The sequence below is a fragment of the Fukomys damarensis genome, unplaced genomic scaffold, assembly GCF_012274545.1.
Source record: "Fukomys damarensis isolate Sample0158 unplaced genomic scaffold, DMR_v1.0_HiC HiC_scaffold_29, whole genome shotgun sequence".
NCBI lineage: Eukaryota > Metazoa > Chordata > Mammalia > Rodentia > Bathyergidae > Fukomys > Fukomys damarensis.
In genome coordinates this window covers 9,085,640-9,104,360 of record NW_022900941.1, presented here as the reverse complement: position 1 = coordinate 9,104,360, position 18,721 = coordinate 9,085,640, and the positions used below count along the sequence as shown (strand labels likewise).

The window sequence follows — 18,721 nt, the reverse complement described above, 5'->3', positions numbered from 1 at the left end:
ATCCATAGCTATTATACAAGGAATGTATTTGAGTATGAAAAAATTCTTATTCCAAGTGCTCTCAGTGGAGTATTGGGGAATATCTGTGGAAATAGAAAAAAAATTAATTAAAATGTGTCAATTTTTTAAAAGAGAAAAGGACAGCAACTTCACAATCCCCTCAGTATATTAAGAAAGAAAAAATCATAAGTAAGACCTTTGACAACAGATAGGTTGGAGCTTTCTAACTGCCAGCTGGGTCCCTCACCTTAGCTTCCAAAGCCAAAAATGGAGCCTGATTAATAATGGTGACTCAGTGTCCCTACTGGAAGATGTATGTAGAAGGCAACAGTGGCCTTAGTACTGAGAGGCTGCTAGAGACTGTGTACTCCATATTCACTGCCCACAGCTAGATACTCACTTGTCAGCCACCTGTGATTTTGAAAGGGGCCGAAAGAAAAAGGAAGTAACTCTGAAGAGCAAGCAACTAGGCTGTGAAGGTCCAGTCCCCTCCCATCAAAGGTTAATAAGCCTTTGGAAATGAGAATTCACCTCTATTTTAAGGATATGCATACAGCAGACCAGTGAGACAGGGCTTTTCTGACCAACAAGGAAAGGAGCCAAAAGTCACGCTCATTTAAGAAAAAGGAATCTAGCATGGAATGATGCTAAAGTGACTAGAGTTAAAAAGTTAAATTTCATTTAAATGAGAAGGAGTTTCAGACTTCGGGACATAAACTGTATAGCTCATGGTCTAATGCAACAGATCAAGCCAATAAGATATTTTCCAACTAGATAATGAAAAATGACTTCATAATCTTGAAAGACCTGTTACTGAACATAGGATGCCAAGTTAACTGAGTAATATACAGATGTTCTCCTGGAGTCAACATAAGATTGTCGGCTCATAGAGGTATAAATGTCATTTCATTTTTCAAGTGAAGAAATTGAGACTGACATTATTGCATGCCATAAACAGACGAGTCATGATTTGAGTCAAGATGCATCTAAATCCAGTGCTCTTAGTCTTTCTTCATAGTACCCATCATTGGCTTCATGTTTTTATGATCTTCTCCAATATGTTTGTATGTATGTTTTTTATTTACTGGGTGTTGAACCTAGTGTCTTCACACTGAGCTACATCCCCAGCCTGTTTTTATTTTGAGACAGGATCTCACTAAATTGCTAAATTGCTCAGCCTAGGTTTTGTGTCTGTGATCCTCCTGACTCTTGTCTTCCAGAGTGCAGAAATGATAGGCATGTACCACCATGCCTGGCGTATCACCTCCAGTTTTTAATCTATATTTATTTGAAGATATTTTTTCTAAAATTTCAATTCTGTCCTCAGAATTAGGCCAATTTGTTCCCCAAAAAATGTTTATTTTACCATCTTGTTCACCTAATGGTTCTATAGTTAATCTTTAAGCATTTCTCTGTATCTTAATTTATTTTTGCCTGTTTATTTTATAACCATCTTAAAAATATAGAAATTGAGATATGGAGAAAATAGTGATAAGAGCCAGTAATTAAATGACAACTGTTTCTTAGCTGTTGTGGTGGCATGTACCTGCAATCCCAGCACTGGGGAGTCTGAGGCAGAAGGATGGCCAGCTTGGGCTATATATTGAGATCCTGCCTCAAAAATAAACAAACAAATAAATTTTAAAAATGGTGTTTTTCTTTGTTGACATGTAGGTTTTAGTAGATTTATACATTATTGGGACGGGGTAATTAGTTTTTCTTTCTGAAATTAAAATAACATGAGTACTGTATTTATTTATAATGGTAATTCCCAAGTCAAGGTGCATAATTTTTCTTTTGCACTTAGAAAAATGAAAGTCGTCAACTCACTCAGATCCAGTATATAGCCTGGCCTGACCATGGAGTCCCTGATAATTCAAGTGACTTCCTGGACTTTGTGTGTCATGTACGAAATAAGAGGGCTGGAAGAGAAGAGCCTATTGTTGTTCATTGCAGGTATTATATTTCCTGTCTTTTATGAATGAATAACTGACATGATATATCATGTTTGAAATATAGTATGTACATTATTTTTTCTTTGTGTTGTAATTATTATTGAGAGAATTCAAAAGCTGTGCTCTGAAGATAGAAGGCAAAGAAGATATTCTAACATAATTGGCAGAAACTTTATGATAAGTGATAAAAATAATAGATATTAATGGGGTATGGTGATGCACACCTGTAATCCCAGTACCTAGGGAGACTGAAGCAGCAGGATCACAAGTTTGAGCCCAGCCTAGGCAACTTAGCAACTTAGCGACTGTGAATGTAGCTCATTGCAGAGGCCCTGGGTTTAATCCCTATTCCTACTATTAATAAAACTATTTCACTGATTTTTAGAAGCTTTTCATTTTTTATTCATTGATTATTAGTACAGTTTAGATACACAATATGATGACATTCATCATTGGGAATTTGTACCTTTACATGATATATCTTCATTCTTATTTTTTTCACCAATCCCCTGCCCTCCCTTCAACCCCTCCACCCCTCCCTAGTTACCAAGGCTTTGTTTCCATTTTTTCCTTTTCTCAAATTTATTCCTTTAACTTCTTTCCTTTCTCCTCCCCTCCCACTTCTCCTTTACCCCTTTTCTTACTATTTCACATTATTTGTTAGGCCTTTTGATCCTTGTTTACACTTTCAGTTTTTCACACCAGAGAAATTACAGTACTTACACATGTGTGTCTTATTTATTTTACTTACGAGTATGGCCTCAATGTGCATCCATTTAGCTATAAATGTCTCTAGTTTCTTGTTCTTTATGGCTGAATAGTACTCCATTTTATAAAAAACCCCACATCTTCATCCAGTCTCCAGTTGATGAACAATTGGGCTGTTTCCAAGTTTTAGCTATTACAAACTGTACCACTGTAAACATGGGTGTACATACATTGCTGTGGTATGATTCTTTTAATTCTTTTGGGAAGATACCCAGCAGGTGGATAACTGGGTCAAATGGAACCTCTAGTCCCAGCTCCTTGAAGTATCTCCATATTAATTTCCACAGTGGTTGCACCAGTCTACACTGCCACTGACAGTGGAGAAGGGTTCCCTTTTCCCCATAATTCGTCCAGCATTTGTTATTGGTTGATTTCTTGAAGGCAGCCGTTCTTTCTGGATTGAGGTAGAATCAGCATTGTTTTCTTTACATCTCTTGTATGACCAGTGATGTTGAACATTTTTTCATATGTTTATTTGCTGTTTGTACTTTGAGAAATGTCTGTTCATTTCAGATGCCCATTTTTGGATTTGGTCTTTAAATTTAGGAGGTCTACTTTTTTAAGTATATTTTTTAAGTTTGTTTTTGTGTTTGTTTGTTTGTTTGTACTGGGTATTGACCTCCTCGGGAACCTTAGCTTTTGAGGCAGACAGCAGCATCACTGAGCTAAATCCCCGGCCCTCTTTATATATTTTAGGTAGTAGAGCTTTGTCTGAGGAACAGCTGATAAAAATTTTTTCCTGCATTATGGGTTGTCTTTTCACTTTGTTGGTGGTTTCTGTTGCTGTGCAGAAGATTTTTAATAAGATGAAATCCCAGTTGTTGATTCTTTGTGTTAATTCACATGCAACTGCAGTTTTGTTCATGAAATCTTTTCCTACAACAGTGTCTTCAAGAGTTCCACCTAACCTCTCTTCCACCCGGTTTTGTGTTTCTGTTTTAATATTTAGATCTTTGATTCATTTTGATTTTAGTTTAGTGCATGGTGAGAGATATAAGTCTAGTTTTAACCCTTAACAAGTTGAAACCCAGTTTTTCCAGCGCCATTTATTAAAAAGGCTATCTTTTTTCCAGTGAGGGTTTTTGGCCCCTTTGTCAAAGATGAGGGGCTCTGAGTTTATCTGGAATTGTTTCTGCATCTTCTAATTGATTTCTGCTGTTTTTCAGGACTGTTTATTTGCCAGTACCATGCTGTTTTTATCCCAGTAGCTTTGTAATACAGTTTCAAGTGAGTGATTGTGATACCCTCTGCTTTGTCTTTATTACCTAGAATTACTTTTGCTATTCTAGGTCTCTTATAGTTTCAAATGAATTTTTTTGGATTGTTTTCCAACTTCTGTTAAGTATGCCGTTGGAATTTCAATTGGGATTGCATTAAATCTATATGTCAGTTTTGGAAGTATGGCCATTTTCACTATATTGGTTCTTCCTATCCAGAAACAAGGGATGTCTCTCCATTATTCTGATATATCCTCTTTGATCTATTTTTTTTTTTTTTTTTTAGAGTGCCATAGTTTTCAGAGTAGGGGTTTTTTTTTTTTTTTTGGTTTTTTTTTTTTTTTTTCAGACAGGGTCTCACTATGGAGTTGAGGCTGATCTGGAACTCACAGCAATCCTCCTGCCTCAGCCTCCTGAGTGCTGGGATTACAAGCATGCGCCACCATGCCCGGCAGTCTTTGATTTCTTTTATTAGGTTGATTCCTAGGTATTTCTTTCTTTCTTTTTTTTTTTTATTCTATTATGAAAGGAGTTGTTTCTCCAGTTCCTGTTTCAGTTAATCTATTTGTGTATAGGAAAGCTATTGATAGTTGTGTGTTGACCTTGTATCTAGCTACTCTGCTAAATTTGGTTATTAAGTCTAGAAGACTTCTGGTGGAGTTCTTGGGGTCTTCTTATATAGAGTATCATGACGTCTGCAAATAATGACAATTTAACTTCTTCATTTCCTATCCTTTTTCCCTTTATTTCTTTCTCTTTAATTGCTGTGGCTAATGTTTCCAGAACTATATTGAACAGTAGTTGTGATAGTGAACATCCTTGTCTTGTTCCTGATGTCAGAAAGAAGAATTTTTGTTTTTGACATTGATGATGTTTTTGATGTATGAAGTTGGCTGTTGGTTTTTCATAAATGGCTTTTATCAGGTTAAGATAAAGACCATCTATTCCAATTTTCTGTTGGGTTTTTATCATGAGTGGGTGTTGGATTTTGTCAAATGCTTTTTCTGCATTAACATGATCATGTGGGGGCCTGGGATTTAACTCAGTGGTTCAGCCACCTGCCTTGTAAGCACAAGGACCCGAGTTTGATCCCTGGTATAAAAAAAAAAAAAAAAAAAAAAAGATCATGTGGTTTTTGTGCTTGGCTCTGTTAATATAGTCTATTACATTTATTGATTTGTGTATGTTCAACCATTCCTTCATCCCTGGGATGAATCCCACTTGGTCAGGGTGTATGATCTTCTGCATTCTGCCAGGATCTTATTAAGGATTTTTGCATCTATGTTCATTAGTGAGATTGGCCTATAGTTCTCATTTTCAGTTCTGTCTTTCTCTGCTTTTGGAATCAAGGTGATGCTTGCTTCCAGGAATGAATATGGGAGTGTTGCTTCCCTTTCTATTTCATTGAAGAGTTTAAAAAGTAGTAGCAGTAGTTCTTCTCTAAATGTTTTGTAGAATTCAGCAGTGAAGCCATCAGGACCCAGGCTTTTCTTGGTAAGTTTTTAATTATGTTCTCACTTTTGATTGATATTGGGTTGTTTAGGATTTTAGGTCTTCTTCATTCAACTTTGATAATTCATATGTATCTAGAAATCTGTTCATTTCTTCTGTTTTCAATCTTTTTGCAATATAGGTTCTCAAAGGTACCTATCCTCTGGATTTCTGCTCGGCCCATTGTAATTTCACCCTTTTCATTCCTAATTATATGGAGTTGGGCCTTTTCTTTCCTTTTTTGGATAAGGTTGGCTGTTTGTCTATTTTGTTTATTCTTTGGAATAACCAACTCTTTGCTTTATTAATTTTTTTGTATCATTTCCACTCTTTAATTTTCAGTCTTTGAGTTTCTTTTTGAATTAAGTGTGTTTCTTGTATATAGCATATTGTTGGATCTTGCTTCTTCACCCATTGTGCCTGTCTGTTTCTTTTGATTGGTGAATTGAGACCATTACCATTGATGCTTATAACTGATATGTATTGACTTATCCTTGTCATGAATTTTTCCAAATAGTAGTATGTATTGACTTACACTTGTCAGAACTTTTTCCTGTTGTTAGATTGTCCCCTTTGCATTTAATTTCTTGTCTTGCCTGATGGATTCATTTTGCTAGGCTTCATGGAGTTGTGACTCTCAATTGTCTTTTCCTAGGATATTGTTTAAAAGTTTTTGGACTGCTGGTTTGATATTCTTGAAGTTCCTCAGATTTTCTTGAAGCTTTTCATTTTTAGTATCTCTGAAATTGGAACATTTCTCTCTCAATGGATTATAATTTAGATCTGATGAAATACAGTATTGTAGGTTGTCTCTTTGTCTATAACAAAATTCCTAAGATTTGGTAATTTTGAAAGACAAAAATTTCTTTTTTTTTCCTTCCAGTATCAGGGATCAAGCTCAGGTCCTTGCACTTGCCAGGCAGGTGCAGTACCACTGAGCTACATCCACAGCCCCAAAAATTTATTTCTTGTAGTTCTGAAGACTGAGAAGTCTGAGCTCAAGACTCTTGCAAATTTGAGGTCAGGTGAAGGATGCTGATTGCTTCCAAGATAGTGACTTATTTCTAAATCCTCTGAGGGGCCAAATGCCGTGTCTTCATAAGGCAAAAGGGATGGAAAGGACAGGGAGGTGAAACCACTTCCTCAAGCCCTTTTTATATGTAGCCTAATCCCATCTGTGAAGGCTCTACCCTCATCAGTTAATGAATTCCTACATGCCCCAACTCTTAATGTCACATTGAAGATTAAGTTTCAACATATGAATTTTGAGGCACATGTTCAGGCCCTGATATAGGCACCCAGTAGGAGACTTCTTCCTTACCGTGGCCCCTCTTAAAAATGTTCATTGAGGGCCAGGGAATGTTTCCGCCACCTTCCTTGCAAGTACAAGGACCTGAGTTGGATCTCCAGTAATGAAAAAAAATTTTTTTCATTGAGTACTCCCATCTCTTAGAATGACCCACCAAAATACTATTATGTAATTGTCTACTTCCAAGGGCTCTAGGTAAACAATGGTAGGCTGCAGATCCTTCCCTTCAATCCCAGGTGTCCCCTGCTTCCCTGAAGGAACCACATAAAACCTCCAGTGCCACTGACCAAAAGATTAGCAGCCAAGTTATTTCCTCCCTAACATAACCACGTGTTTAAGTGTTATATTTGGAGGACATATTGAGCTATCCTTTCCCTTAAATTTTCTAGCACATTTTGAGAGATTTTCAAATCATAAAAACAAATTATACAATGAATATTTGAGAGGCAGAACACATCCATTTCATTTTCCTAAGTCTTCATAGCTTCATGGTTAAAAATTAGACTTCCAAAAGTTCTTGACTCTCTCAGTGGTAAAGTTTATTAAAGTTAAATTTTGTTTAAAACATTAACTTATTTAAAGCATAAAATATTGTCTTTTACTTTTTTTTGTTTGTTTTGTTTTGGTACTGGGGATTGAACTCGCAACCTTATGTTAATTTATTATAATTCTATTATTTTGCATTTTTAAGGGAAGTTCCTCATTATGTTTATACCATTTCAGAAGTTTTGTTGTTGTTGTTGTTGTTTTGAGACAGGGTCTCACTATGTAGTTGAGACTGACCTGGAACTCACTATGTAGCCCAGGCTGGTCTTGAACTCACAGCAATCCTCCTACCTCAGCCTCCCAAGCCCTTTCAGAAGTTGAATTGTAGAGAATTGTGAGAAACTAGTTAGAAAACTTATATTCTAAGAAATTAGAGAATCTGAAAGAAATAAATTCTTAGATACATGAATTAGCAAAACTGAACCAAAAAGTCTCAAAATACTCTGAACAGACTGTAACATGCAGTGAAATAGAGACAATGATAAAAATTCTGCCAGCTAAAGAAAAGTCCAGTGGATTCACTGCTGAATTTTACCAGAACTTCAGGGAAGAACTAACCCAATACTTAAATTCTTCCATGAAACTGATAGGGAGGAATATAGCCATACTCATCCCTTGAAGCTAGCTAGCATTATTCTGATACCAAAACTGGACAAGAACTCAACAATAAAAGAAAACTATAGGCCAATTTCCTTAATGAAAATAGATGCGTGCTGGGGATTTAGCTCAGCAGTTCTGCCACCTGCCTCGCAAGCATGAAGACCTCAGTTCGATCCCCAGTACCCCCAAAAAAAGAAAAGAAAAGAAAATAGATGCAAAAATCCTTAACAAGGTCACTTGCAAACAGAATGCAACATTAAAAAGATCATACATCCTGACCAAGTCGCCCTCATCCCAGGGTTATAAGAATGTTCAACATATTTGTCAGTAATTTATACCACATAAATAGAAGTAAGAGTAAAAGTTATGTAATTATCACAAAGAATGCAGGAAAACACCTTTGACAAAGTCCACCATCCATTCATAGTACAAACCCTGACAAAAATAGGTAGAGAATGACCTCCCCTTAAGCCATTCATGACAAACCCACTGCCACCATCATATTAAATGAGGAAAAACTGAAAACATTCCCTCAAAAATAAGGAAGTCAAGGGTTTCCACTCTGATGACTCCTGTTCAAAATTTTGACTAGAACAATCAGGCAAGACAAAGAAGTAAATGGATATAAATATGAAAGGAGAAGTCAAAGTGTTTGTATTTCAAGATGACATGATTCTTTACAAGAAAGATCCCAAGGGTCAGAGATTTAGCATAGTGGCACTGTGCTTGCCTTGCAAGCATGATGGTCTAAGTTCAATCCCTGGTACTGGGAGAAAAAAATTCTCAAGCACGAGGTCCCGAGTTTGATCCCTGGTAACCCCCCACCAAAGAAAAAGATCCCAAAAATGATATCAGAAGACTCTTGGAACGAATAAAAAAATTTATCAAAGTGTCAAGATTCAAAATAAATAACCAAAAAAAAAAAAAATCAGTATTTCTTATATAACAGCAGTGAACTTACAAAAAAGAAATCGGGAAAAAAATGCCCTTCACAGTAGCTCCAAATACATACATACACACATAGGAATTAACCTAACCAAGGAAATGAAAGGCCATTATAACAAAAACCAGAGTGTCCTGAAAAATGTTTGACGACATTAGAAAATGGGAAGATGGGCCAGGGATTTAGCTCAGTGGTTCTGCTGTCTGCCTCACAAGCGCAAAGTCCTGAATTCAATCTCTGGTCCAAAAAAAAAAAAAAAAGAGAGAGAAAGAAAGAAAGACAAAAGGAATGGAAAGACATCCCCTGTCAACAGGCAGAAATAATATTATCAGTGCAATTCCAATCAAAAATACCACAAGAGGGCCAGGGGGTTAGCTCAGTGGCACTGTGCGTGCCTGGTAAGCATAAGGTCCTGAGTTCAAATTCTAATACCAGAAATGCAAACAGCATTCTTCACAGAACTAGAAAAAAGAAATTCTAAAATTTATATCGACCCAGAGTAGACTTAAAATTGCCAAAGCAGTTATGAATAAGAGCAAAGAGGAGGCATTGTAATTCTGGACTTCAAGTTATATTACAAAGCTACAACAATAAAAATATCACAGAACTAGCACAAAAACAGACATATCAACCAATGGAATACAGTAGAGGATGTAGAAACAACCCAGACACCTTAAACCATCTGATTTTTGACAAAGGGGTCAACAAATATATGCTGGAGAAAAGATAGCCTCTGTAACGATGAATGCTGGAAAAGTAGTTATCCATGTGCCGAAGAATGGAGCTAGATCCGTATCTTTCACCTTTTCCTAAAATGAAATCAAAATGGATCAAAGACCTACATACAGAAATATAAAAACCAAATATGCTAGAGGAAACAACTGGTAAAATTTTTGAAGACATAGGCATAGAAAAGGACTTATTGAATAGAACCTGAATTGTACAAGATAAAACACCAAGAATCAACAAACAGGATTATATCAAATAAAAAAATCTTTTGAACATCAAAGTACACAGCCAACCAGGCAGAGACAGTATACAGAATAGGAAAAAGTTTTGCCAGCTGCTGTGTACTGTTAGAGGGCTAGTATAGAACTCACTCAAAAAAATTTTTTTACCCCCCCCAAAATAAAAGATCGAATTGAAAACGAACAACTAAAATGAACATAAGAAGTACAAATAGCCAATAAATACATGAAAAAATGTTTAGCATCTTTGGACATTAGTGTAATGAAAATCAAAACAATACTGAGATTCCATTTTATTTCACTAAGAATGGTTATTGTCAAAGGCTCAAAAAAAAGCAGTTGCTGTCAAGGCTGTGGGAGAAAAACACTTCTAAATTGTCAGTGGAAATGTAAACTAACTAGTACAATCACTATGGGAGTTAGTATGGAGAGTGTTCAAAAAACTAAAAATAGGAATTGAATTTGACCTGGCTACTACCTCTTCTCCCTGAAAGCATTAAAGGCATATTACATTGATAACATGTATACCCATGATTATAACATCCCACTACATTATGGAAATGGCCTTTGTACCCATCAAAAGAGGAAAGGATAAAGAAAATATGTATGGTATTATATACACAGTGGAGTACTATTCAGCCATAATAGATACATTTGAGTCATTTGTAGGAAGATGATTGGATCTTGAGACCATAATGCTAAATGCAATAAAAGAGACAGAGAAGATTCAATATCCCATGGTACTGTACCAATTAAAGGATTAAAGGAGAAAAAAAAATATTCCATGGCTTCTCTAACATAAGAAACCAAAATATAAACAAAGCAAAATAAGAGAGATAGTAGGAAACAGAGAGGTAGACTCTGTAGAGGTGGTAAGGGCCTCTGGGGAAGGAGAAAATGAAGGGGAGCAAAAATGATTAGGAGATGATAAGTGTACATACCTAGATGATGTAATTATTATGTGTCACAAACATATACTAATAAAAAAGCTGTGTAATTAAAAAATTGACTTACTACATAATTGTTCTTCTGTATTATGACTCTGCTTTCATTTTTCTGTATAAATGTCACAAGAATTTTAAGAGAATAATACCAGTAAGACTTGCCCATATTTTTCTTTTTTAAAAGTGCTGGAATTGGAAGAACCGGGGTTCTTATTACTATGGAAACAGCCATGTGTCTCATTGAATGCAATCAGCCAGTTTATCCACTAGACATCGTAAGAACAATGAGAGATCAACGAGCCATGATGATCCAAACACCTGTAAGTACTGTATTTCATGTACACATGTGTATCCTCAACGTGATGGTTTTTGTTACCATTGTGAATTTTAAATCATTTTTATATTTTTAATTCCTTACCAGGAGCTAGTAACTCTGAGCACAGAGGTCAGCAACCTTTTGCCTATGAGCCAATCTAATCTACCATTTGTTCACACCTTTAGTGGGATCCAGCCATGCTCATCTATGTATAGTCTTGGCTGCTTTCATACTATAAAAGCAGGTGGAGAAATTATAACAGATACTATAACATATGGCTTTCAGTTTCTAAAGTAAATAGTATCTGTCCTTTTATAGAAACATTTTTGCCAACATGCAAGTGGCATAGCATTTATATCTTTTTGTTTTTTGTTTTCTGATAAACCCGGATCGAACTCAGGCCCTTGCACTTGTGAGGCAGGCAGTGGAAAAGCTTTTTATCTTGATGAAGTCCAGTTTACCTATATTTTTCTTTATTACTTGCTTTTTTATGTTATAGCTAAGAAATCATTACTTAGCCCACAAAGATTTACTCCCATGTTTTCTTCTAAGAGTTTTATATTTTTATATCTCATATTAAGGACTGTGATGCGTTTTGAGTTTTTTAATTTTTATAAATATTTTGAGTTAGGATTCCAACTTTGCTCCTTTGCATGCGGCTATCCAGTTGTCCCAACCCTGTTTGTTGAAAAATCTGTTTTTCCCTCCTCAGTTGTTTCAGGTCCCTTTTAAAAATCAGTTAACCAGGGAGGGGAGGAGCGGGTGAAGGGAGGGCAAGGGGGTAAGGGAAAAAAATGAGAATCAAGACTTGTCATGTAAAGGTACAAGATCCCAACAATGAATGTAACTGTACTGTATCCCTAAAATGTACCAATAAACTCAAAGCTGAAAAAAAAAATCAGTTAACCACAAATATAAAATCAGTTAACCACAAATATAAAGGTTTATTTCTGGGCTTTCAGTTCCATTCCATTGATATCTACTCTTAGGCTTATACTACTGAAATGATTAATATGGCTTTATTGTAAAGTTTAAAATCAAAAAATACAAATGTCCAACTTTGTTCTTTTTCAAGATGGTTTTAACTTTTCTGAATCCATTGCATTTCCATATGAACTTTAGAATTGATTTGTTCCGCCTGCAAAAACAGCCAACTAGAATTTTGGGAGGGATTGCATTGAATCTGTAGATCAGTTTGGAAAGTATTGCTTTATTGATGAAACTTTTATCTTCCAAAGTATAACATAGGATGGGCCGGGGATTTAGCTCAGTGGTTCCACCACCTGCTTCACAAGCCCAAGGACCCAAGTTCAATCCCCAGTACCAAAAAAACAAAACAAAACAAAATAAAAAACTATAACATAGGATTGTCTTGTGTATTTAGGTCTTTAATTTCTTTCAGTAGGGTTTTGTAGCTTTTAACATACCAGTCTTATACTTCTTAAGAATTTATTGTTAGATGCTATTGTAAATGGAATTGTTTACTTAATTTCATTTTTGGACTATTCATTGCAAAGAGATAGAGATGCAGTTGATGTTATTTATTGATCATATATCCTACATCCTTGCTTTTATTGTTTTCACTCTAGATGTCCCCCCACCCCCAAGTATCCTGGCTAGAACCTCCAGTACGGTGTTGAATAAAAGTGGTGTATTTTCATTGCTGGGACAAAATATCTGCATAAACAACCGAAAAGAGCCAAGATTTATTTCAGTTCATGGTTTCAGAGGTTCAGTCCACTTTCATCTGGCTCCATTGTTTTAAGCCTGTGGTGAGCCAGAAAATTGTGGATGGGTATGGCAGAGAAAAGCTGTTCACCTCATGGGAGCCAGGAAGCAGAGAGAGAACAAGAGAGCATAAGGTGAAGGGAGGGCAGGGGTAAGGGGAAAAAATGAGAACCAAGACTTGTCATGTAGAGGTACAAGATCCCAACAATGAATGTAACTGTACTGTATTCCTAAAATGTACCAATAAACTCAATTAAAGCTGAAAAAAAAAAAAAAAAAGAATGAAAAAGAAAGAGGAAAGGGCTGAGACGGGATATACCCTTCAAAGCCAAGCCCCTATGGACCTTCTTCCAGATAGGCCCCACCTCTTAGTAGCTCATTCAGCCGTGAACACAATGGATTGAAATTGATAAGGTTAGTGCTCTCCTGACTGAGCCTAGCACCTCTCTAGGTCCACCTCAACATGCTACACTGGGGATCAAGCACTCCATACACGAGTCTTTGCACATGCTTCATATTTAAATCATAGTAAGTAGTGCGGCCAAAACACTTTTCCAGATCTTATCAGGAAGGCTTTTGGTTTTCCACCACTAAATATGTTAACCAAGAGTTTTTGCTGTTTACCAGGTTAAAGAACTTTTTTTCCTCTGTACTAGTTAATGCGTAGTTCATTCCTGAAAAGGTGTTTAATTTTGTCCAAAAAAAATTTTTTTTGGCATCTGAAATCATTATATGGGGGTTTTATTCTTACATTTCTGTGATGCATCATATTTTTGGTGTTTTACATTTTGGGTTGTTAAATTGACCTTGCGAAAGCAAGATAAACATCACCTCAATTTAAAATACAGTTACTTTTATATGTTGCTTTATTTGATTTGCTAAGTTTCTTGAGTATTTTGCTTTTCAATTTCTTTTTCTTTTTCTTTTCTTTCCTTCCTTCTGTCCCTCTTTCCCTCTTTCCTTCTTGTCTCATTTATGTAGTTCAGGCTGGGCTTGAACTCACTCTGTAGCCCAGGCTGACCTCAAACTCACTGAGATCCTCCTGATTCAGCCTGCTGAGTGCTGGGAATTACAGGCATATACCACCATGCCTGGGCACATTCTTTCATAATAGGTTTTTTTTTTTTCTTTTAAACTGTGGTAAAATACACATAATCATAAAATTTACTGCAGTTTTTTTGTTGTTGTTTGACTGCTTTTTGGTTTTTTCAGGGGTGGATAGAACCCAGGGGCTCATGAATGCTAGGTAAGCATTCTACCACTGAGCTGTATCCCTCAGCTCTTCTAGAAATGTTCAATTGTCAGAGCTAGGAAAATATATTTGTGATAAGTTAATACTGATTCTGTGTTTTTACTCAGTGCTTCTGATACTTTTATCTCCTTTAGCAAGAACATTGGCTCTCTTCAGTACCAACAATGAAAGACTTCAAATAGCACAAGTACTCTGTTGTTTTATTTCAAATTCACACCAATAGTTTCAAAATGATAACATTAACAGGACAACAGTGTAACTACCGAAGATAGTTTTTAATTTTTTCACACTGCTTTTTGACCTTTAGATATATCCTACAAGAGAGTGTCATAAAGTCCCTTGCAATAATTCCCCTTTGTATGGTTATGCCATCAACCAGATGTATACTTTTATTTTATATATTCAGTCTTAGAGATATTTTAAATTAATTTTAGCATTAATATAACATACAAAAGTATAAAATAATACATAGTTCTAAAGTAAAAACTAAAGTATGAAAAGTATATTTAGTGAAGTCCAGCCTCATACTCCCTTTTCCCTCCATGTCTTTATAAGAAACCATTTTTAAGGCCAGGATTTAGCTCAGTGGCGCCACTCCTGCCTTGCAGGTGCAAGGGCCTGAGTTCCATCCCTAGTACTGAAAAAAAGGAATCATTTTTAAACTACTTATCTTTCCTTTTCTTTCTTTCTTTCTTTGTTGTTGTTGTTTTAATGGGAGTAGTGGTACACACCTGTAATCTCAGCACTCTGGGAGGCTGAGGCATGAAGTTTGCAAGTTCAAGCCCAATTTAGGTAGCTTAGCAAGAAACTGTCTCAAAATAAAAAAGGGTTGAGAATGTAGGTCAGTGAGAAATCCCTGGGTTCAATCTCTACTACCTCCACCACCCAAAAAAGCTAAGCTGATACAAATATTTATATTTTCCCCTTTATTTTACAAAAATATACTGTTGTACATACTTTATATGCCTTGATTTTTTTACTTAACAAAATATTGATATCTTTCTATAGTAGTCTATACAGAGACCTTTATTCTTTATTCCCTTTTTACTCAGATAGTATTCCATTGTGAAGATACAGATTACTTACCCAGACTTTTACTGATGACAATTTGAACTGTTTGTAACTTTTCTGTTGTAAAAAATAATCAAGTAAATAGCCTCATTTGTGAATATGTGTTTTCAATTTATTTTTCTAGTTTATACTTTGGATATGTTTCTACAAGTGGGATGGCTGTGTGTTAAAAGTAGTAATGTGTAGGGCCAGGATTTAGCTCAGCGGTGGTTCGGTGGCCTGTCTTGCAAGCGCAAGGACCCAAGTTCAATCCCCGCTACCAAAAAATAAAAAATAAAAAAAATCCTAAAAGTAGTAATGTGGCCGGGGATTTTGCTCAGTGGCACTGCACCTTCCTCACAAGTGCAAGGTCCTGAGTTTGATCCCCAGTACCAAAAAAAAAAAAAAGTAATATAATTTGTTAAATATTGTCAAATTCCTCTTCAGAGAGTCTGTAGTATTTTACCGTTCTTACCAGTAATGTATAGGTGAATTTTGTCAATAAAATGTTGTACTTTTAGTTTTGCCACATCTTTTAGTAAAAAATGGTATCTTGATGCTAATTTATTCTGCATTTCCTTTTTAAGCATAAAGCCAAGTGCCAACTAAGATGGGTTTTTTTGCTTTTGTTTGGTTATCTGTGTTCTGATGTTTCTTACCAATTCTGTTTTTTATATTTTATTTTTCAGAGTCAATACAGATTTGTGTGTGAAGCTATTTTGAAAGTTTATGAAGAAGGCTTTGTTAAACCCTTAACACCATCATCAAATAAATAAGAAAACAAAAGTTCTGGGATATGTGTTGGAAAACTGCTTTTCATTATATTCACTATGCCATAACACTGCTCACAGGAAATGGCATCTCAAAAAAAGAGAAAGAAGAAGAAGAACTCACAAAAACTTTTGAAAACTTCAGCACTATTGCACTTTATTGTTTAAAAATGTCACTCTTTCAAAATCTATAATTCATGTGTTTGAAGACTATTTCTTGCTTTGCTCCAAACAAATAGTGAATAACTGAGTATGTTCAGGGTAATTTATGAAATTTTGTGGTGGTGCCATGCAGTACCTTTCCAGTAGAATTGCCACAAACAAGGCTCAGAATTCTTATCCCTGGTGTACACCTGTATCGTAAAGCAAAAAGAAGTAAACATCACAAGTCAGCTCTGGTCTTTTTTGGTGGTTTATGTACTTACTAATACTGATTACCAGATTTTATTTTTTAAATTTTAGCAATATCATTCTCAATATTAGCCAATACACTGCCTATGGATGCAGCACATCTTTCCCTACAACCCCACCCTGCAAGTAGAGACCTGCTATTCAGAAGAAGAAAGGTGGAATTTGTTATTATTCCCAGGAAATGCTGCACATTGTCCATTTACCAGCATCTTATAGAAAGTAAAATATGAATCTACAAATTGTCTTGGATTTAATAATATAACATATTTATCTTAAGGTTGGCTTATTCCAAATCATGTGATTTCACATATTTGATGTAAAGGAATGCATGCATTGTCTTAACCCCTTAAGTGCCTTGAGATGTCATTGTATGTCTAAAGAAAAAGGCACTCATTTGACCCCACTAGGAGGTGTGTATGTATATTGTACATTCTGACATTTTTATGCATTTTTAATAAGTTCACATTTTTTAGAAAAACAGCTTCTTGTATTGAAAGTTATGCAGTGAAAGGAAGGTAAAGAAATTCCATTTCTTACTCAATACTTGTATTTTGCCATAAGAAGCAAAGTTAAAATTGTGTTCTACTGGGTGCATGCACTGCTGCTATGGAATTGTTCAAAATCCACACATTCCTTTACTGAGGGAAGGGGTTATAGTTTAGCAGCTCAGCTTACTCTTCAAGTTTCAGGTTTATTTTATTTCTAACTTTAGAAATAGTGTCTAACATGTATGATACAGATAAATATTGATACGCTAAGCTATAGTTTGAAAACAGTGAAATAGTTGTGACCTATTCCTATCCATAACTAAAGTATTGCTCTTCAGCACTCAGTTAATACCAAACTTTCTCTGCACTGGTCTTTGATTGGGTTCCTTCACACAAGAAATTAAATACTGACTGATTTCTAAGTGTGACCCCTAGATAACAAAAATGAGCATTTTCTTGTTTTGTGTGTGTGTACATTTAAATTACTCTAGCTTACATATACTTAAGTTATAAGCATGTTGGTAAGGAAACTTTTTGATTGTCCAGCCTGACTGAGGATCTGAGTCCCATCAAGGATGTTTTTTGACAGTTTTTTTCTGGTTTTGTTTTTATGTCTAGTGAGACAGAACTCTAAAATTGCCCAGTTTAATAGAAGTGAACATTTGCTTGCCTACTCAAATCATTATGTTACATAATTATTTGATTTTTGTTTGGGGTTTTGTTGTTGTTTTGGTTTCTTTTTTTTTTTTTAAGACAGAGTCTCCCTGTGTAGTTCAGGCTGGCCTTGAACTCACTATATAGCCCAGGCTGGCCTGTCTCAGCCTCCTGAGAGCTGGGATTATAGGCATGTGTCAGCCACAACCTGCTTCTTATATGATTATTTTATATGGATCTGGTTAAAATTGATTAATTTCCTAGTGGTTTCTGAATCTTTCTGTACTATATAGTCTATATAAAAGTTTAGAATCCAGTGGTAGATATTTTGGAATGCCTCTTAGTATGAGAGGGAAAATACAGACTAAAACCTAAATGATGTCATTTCACCTATTAAAAATTCACAATAATAAATTCTAGAAAGTTAAGCTCCTAACATTAACAGCCAAGATACCAAATAAATTGTCATATTAGAATATTTTGTCTTTTTTAAAAGAAAGAAGTAAACATCTTTATGTCAAAGAGAATTTTTCTTACATATCCTGATTTCACACTTATGACACTATAAGATAGAAAATTAACTATAGTCTTATTTTAACATTCCACTGTCTACCAACAGATTAATTTAGGCTGCTATGTAACATTATTACAAACTGAAAAGTGGAAAAAAACATGTTCAGGATTCGAATATTAAATAACTGCTTTGCCAGTTGTTTTGGCCTGAATTAAAAAATAAAATCTGTCAGTTTTAACTGTGTAGACAGAATATGATACCTTAAGTAAAAAGGTACCAGTTGTGTAGACATAAACAGACAGTTGTCTTTAATTTAGAGTTTTGTTTACACTTCTAAGGTTGACTGTAATTATTGGCAATGAGTGCTGCTCCCTTTTTAATCATTAATGCCTATCTTTAAATGATAATGTATTTGAAATATAGAAGTACACTCCAATTTCTCATGTTTGAATTTTCATCTGGGAGGTACTCTCTTATCAGTATTTTCATGTGTGGAAAAAGATCCTTTTATAAAGGCATATTTATTGGGCTCTCACTTAAATTTAAAGTTCATATTATCCTTCAAAGCTTCTTAAAATGAATATGCTAATTAAGCTTCTCTGTTGACCAAATAGATAAACCTTTATCCATTAAACCTAAGAATTTTTTAACTTGCTCACTTATCTAAATAGGTTTCCAGAGATAATGCTAACTTTCATACACCCAGTAGTTCTAAACTCCATCCACAAGGTAATTCTGTGTGATAAAATGCCAAATTTTTTGTATGTAAGCACTCCCCCAACTCTTCTAGCTGCAGC

General features: G+C 35.3%; 1 protein-coding gene across 5 annotated transcripts in view; it reads left to right on the top strand.

Moving 5' to 3' along the window:
• Ptpn4 (protein tyrosine phosphatase non-receptor type 4) overlaps positions 1-17,509 on the top strand; it is a 173,142-nt gene extending 155,633 nt beyond the window's left edge. For 4 of the 5 annotated variants that reach the window (XM_010632287.3, XM_010632288.3, XM_010632285.3 and 1 more), the window contains 3 exons: positions 1,808-1,956; positions 10,926-11,061; positions 15,777-17,509. In XM_010632287.3, coding sequence (XP_010630589.1) covers positions 1,808-1,956; positions 10,926-11,061; positions 15,777-15,863 — 372 coding nt within the window. In that variant the 3' untranslated portion in view covers positions 15,864-17,509. Of the gene's footprint in view, positions 1-1,807; positions 1,957-10,925; positions 11,062-15,776 lie in introns of those variants that run through there. The other variant, XM_010632290.1, reaches the window with a different exon arrangement.
• The last annotated feature ends 1,212 nt before the right edge of the window (positions 17,510-18,721 follow it).